This window comes from Aplysia californica, unplaced genomic scaffold (genome assembly GCF_000002075.1).
Source record: "Aplysia californica isolate F4 #8 unplaced genomic scaffold, AplCal3.0 scaffold00166, whole genome shotgun sequence".
NCBI classification, from domain to species: domain Eukaryota; kingdom Metazoa; phylum Mollusca; class Gastropoda; order Aplysiida; family Aplysiidae; genus Aplysia; species Aplysia californica.
The window spans coordinates 1293868-1298593 of NW_004797436.1; the positions used below are offsets into that span (position 1 = coordinate 1293868).

At 42.7% G+C, this 4726-nt stretch overlaps 1 protein-coding gene across 1 annotated transcript in view; it reads left to right on the forward strand.

Annotated features, from left to right (window-relative positions):
* The window catches only part of LOC101852019 (cilia- and flagella-associated protein 221), a gene marked incomplete at its 3' end in the record, with an annotated part of 36877 nt that overhangs the window by 22787 nt on the left and 9364 nt on the right, over nt 1–4726 (forward strand). The window contains 4 exon segments of the mRNA XM_013082278.2: nt 608–764; nt 1961–2096; nt 2488–2602; nt 4459–4505. Coding sequence (XP_012937732.1) covers nt 608–764; nt 1961–2096; nt 2488–2602; nt 4459–4505 — 455 coding nt within the window.

Here is a 4726-nt window from a genome sequence, read left to right on the forward strand (position 1 = left end):
ATAGACAAATTGCATGTTGTCCTGTGTGTCTTCTGTTGATTTCCTCAGTTCTTTCAGAACCAGTTTTTCTAAACATTTCATAAGGACTGATGTTAAAGCCACAGGTCTTTGGTCGTTCTAATTTTGTATCAATTGTTTCTTTGGGACAGGAATTATTTCAGAACATTTCCAAAGAATGATAATAATAACAATAATAGCAATATGATGACAACAATTCAAATGATATGTTATTAGATTTGATAATAATAATAACAACAATAATAATAATAATAATAAATAATAATAATAATAATAATAATAATAATAATAGTAAGAAAAAGAAGAAGACAAAAAGAACTCTTTGTTGTAAGCATATTCTACTACGGTTTTGATGGGAAGTTTGAACTCCTTGCAAGTGGGTGGCTGGCGGGTGCTCTGGTAGGGTTTGCTTCTTCTTTCCTATCATACATCTATCGTCCTTATCTCCCCTTCTTCTTTTTTATGTATGTTACTCTCTTGTAACACCTCTAATCTTTTAGCGCTTGTATGACCATATGCAGTTGCGAGTGCCGTAAAACCTCTACTAAAACTAAAACCAGAACTCCTTGCATGTCCTTGACCTTCCCAGGCATCGTGCCAGCGAACAGCGAGGCTGAAGTGACGGTGACCTTTGCCCCTTTTGAGTTCCAGACGGCGACCATGAAGATAGAGCTGGGCATTTCTCAGTTCAACTCCAAGGGGGTCGTGTGCACCTTTGTGGGCAGCTCTTTGCCGGGCCTGCTTAAGTACGTGTGTCATGTGTGTCGTGTGTCGTGTCGTGTGTCATGTGTACCTTTGTGGGCAGCTCTTTGCCGGGCCTGCTTAAGTACGTGTGTCATGTGTGTCGTGTGTACCTTTGTGGGCAGCTCTTTGCCGGGCCTGCTCAAGTATGTGTGTCGCGTGTGTCATATGTGCCGTGTGTCGTGTGTCGTGTACAATGTCAGACCTGAGTGTGATGGCAGAAATACTTACTAATCTCAAGTGTTTCCTAAGTGTAGTATGTGTCATGTGTCATGTGTCGTGCGTTGTATGTGTCGTGTGTTGTATGTGTCGTGTATTGTGTGTGTTGTGTGTGTGTCGTGTGTTGTGTGTGTTGTGTGTTGTGTGTGTTGTGTGTGTCATGTGTTGTGTGTGTCGTGTGTTGTGTGTTGTGTGTCGTGTGTTGTGTGTGTCATATGTTGTGTGTGTCGTGTGTTGTGTGTGTCGTGTGTTGTGTGTGTCATGTGTTGTGTGTGTCGTGTGTTGTGTGTGTCGTGTGTTGTGTGTGTCGTGTGTCATGTGTTGTGTGTTGTGTGTGTCATGTGTTGTGTTTTTTGTGTGTCATGTGTCATGTGTCGTATGTTGTGTGTCGTGTCATGTCTAGCTTTGTAGGGAGCTCTCTACCGGGCCTGCTCAAGTACGTGTGTCATGTGTCGTGTGTCCTGTGTGTGTCATGTGTCATGTTGTCGTGTATTGTGTGTCTTATCGCTACACATCTATGGTCCTTATCTCTCCTCCTTCTTTCCTATCAAACATCTATTGTCCTTATCTCTCCTCCTTCTTTCCTATCAAACATCTATCATCCTTATCTCTCCTCCTTCTTTCCTATCAAACATCTATCGTCCTTATCTCTCCTCCTTCTTTCCTATCCAACATCTATCGTCCTTATCTCTCCTCCTTCTTTCCTATCCAACATCTATCGTCCTTATCTCTCCTCCTTCTTTCCTATCAAACATCTATCATCCTTATCTCTCCTCCTTCTTTCCTATCAAACATCTATCGTCCTTATCTCTCCTCCTTCTTTCCTATCAAACATCTATCGTCCTACTACTTTCCTGTACATGACTCTCTTGCAACACCTCGAATCTTCCTCCCTTAGTTGACCTAATTGTGTTGAGAGTGCTGTAAAACTCTTACAAAAACTACAGCTACCAAAAACAAAACCAAATGTGTGTTTGTGAAGGAGGAAGACGGTGAGTTCTGTACAGTCGGAGATCCTGGACCCGCGCGCCGTCTCCCCACTAGAGAGAGTCCGGAACAACAGGCGGGCCGTCCGGAAAACTGGTGAGAGGAAGACCACGTCAGCTCCTGCACACTCTGTGAGTGCACACCTCTGTCTTTGTCCGTCTGTTTCTCTGTTTGTGTGTGTGTGTGTGTGTATGTGTGTGTGTATGTGTGTGTGTGTGTCGCGGGGGGGGGGGGGGGGGTTGGTGTGTGTGTGTGTGTCTGTGTGTGTGTCTGTGTGTGTGTCATACAGTTGTGTGTTTGTATGTATGTCTGTTTGTCTGTCTACAGACAGAATGTGTTTGCAGAATAAATACATGTGTGTTTACAGAATAAATAAATGTGTGTTTGCAGAATAAATACATGTGTGTTTACAGAATAAATAAATGTGTGTTTGCAGAATAAATACATGTGTGTTTACAGAATATATAAATAGAATGTTTTGCTCCCCTGCTAACTAACGCACGTTGCTGGTACTGCCGTCAGCTGGCGCTGGAGAAGGATGGGGTTCGGTTCCCGGCCGCCATGGACAACCCTAGCGCTGTGGCCAGAGTGTTGATGCAGGAACCTGGCAAGTTGAAGGTCAACGAGATGAGAGAGAGTAAGTGTGTCGCTAGTGTGTTGTGTGGGAATGTGTAGCTAGTGTGTTGTGTGTTGTGTGTAGTGTGGGAATGTGTAGCTAGTGTGTTGTGTGTTGTGTGGGAGTGTGTTGTGTGTAGTGTGGGAATGTGTAGCTAGTGTGTTGTGTGTTGTGTGGGAGTGTGAGTGTGTAGCTAGTGTGCTGTGGGTTGTGTGTTGTGTGTATTTAGTGTGTTGTGTGTAGCAATTGTGTTGTGTGTTGTGTGAGAGGGTGAGTGTGTAGTCAATGTGTTGTGTAGGAAGGTGAGTGTGTAGTCAATGTGTTGTGTAGGAGGGTGAGTGTGTTGTGTGTTGTGTGGTAGAGTGAGTGTGTAGTCTGTGTGTTGTGTGGTGGTATGTGTAACTCTGATTTGTAACAAAAACAAAAATACCGAGGGTAATTTTTACAATCGTCGATATTATATTTGTGAAAGCTCGTCCCTTTGGTCACCCCAAACTTTCGAACCACTCAACTTTCGAATTTGACCAAAAATAACAGTGGTTCAGAATCATTGAAAGAGTGCTTAAAGGGTGCACGGTCATATTGAGGGGTCTCAAGTCACTGTAGTTTAATTTTCAGCGTTTCATTAGTTTCGTTTTAGATCTAATATTGGAAAAGTCCGTCTTCTTACCAGCCATTGTAAACAATGAGACATCCATTCACAAGCCATGCACACCGATTCCACAATGACTTGATGATCGTTTCTTTTGAGTCTGTTCGTGGAACAGGTACACAGCTTGTCCTTCCATCTTCCTCATCTTGTTGAATATAAGCATTCCGAAGACTTTCCAAACATGCAATATCCGAATGTATATGTACGGGTGACACGGGTGACACATGAATGTATATGTACGGGTGACACATGAATGTATATGTACGGGTGACGCATGAATGTATATGTACGGGTGACACATGAATGTATATGTATGGGTGACACATGAATGTATATGTACGGGTGACACATGAATGTATATGTACGGGTGACACATGAATGTATATTATTATGTGCGGTTGACACATGGATGTATATGTACGGGTGACACATGAGTGTATATGTACGGGTGACACATGAGTGTATATATACGGGTGACACGGGTGACACATGAATGTATATGTTCGGGTGACACATGAATGTATATGTATGGGTGACACATGAATGTATATGTATGTGTGACACATGAATGTATATGTACGTGTGACACATGAATGTATATGTACGGGTGACACGTGAGTGTATATGTACGGGTGACACATGAGTGTATATATACGGGTGACACATGAATGTATATGTTCGGGTGACACATGAATGTATATGTACGGGTGACACATGAATGTATATTATTATGTACGGGTGACGCATGAATGTATATGTACGGGTGACACATGAATGTATATGTACGGGTGACACATGAGTGTATATGTACGGGTGACACATGAGTGTATATATACGGGTGACACGGGTGACACATGAATGTATATGTTCGGGTGACACATGAATGTATATGTACGGGTGACACATGAATGTGTATTATTATGTACAGGTGACGCATGAATGTATATGTACGGGTGACACATGAATGTATATGTACGGGTGACACATGAATGTATATGTACGGGTGACACATGAATGTACATGTACGAGTGACACATGAGTGTATATGTACGGGTGACACATGAATGTATATGTACGTGTGACACATGAGTGTATATGTACGGGTGACACATGAATGTATATGTACGGGTGACACATGAATGTATATGTACGGGTGACACATGAATGTATATGTACGGGTGACACATGAATGTATATGTACGGGTGTACATTTTTCTTTCTCTAGATATGTTGGCTAAAAAGGCGACCAGCGAGTCATCTCGTCAGATGAAGGTATGACCATACAGACTACCGTACAGACTGACCATACAGACTACCGTACAGACTGACCATACAGACTGCCGTACACACCATAGACCATACAGACTGACCATAGACCATACAGACTGACCATACAGACTGACCATACAGACTGACCATAGACCATACAGACTGACCATACAGACTGACCATACAGACTGACCATAGACCATACAGACTGACCATACAGACTG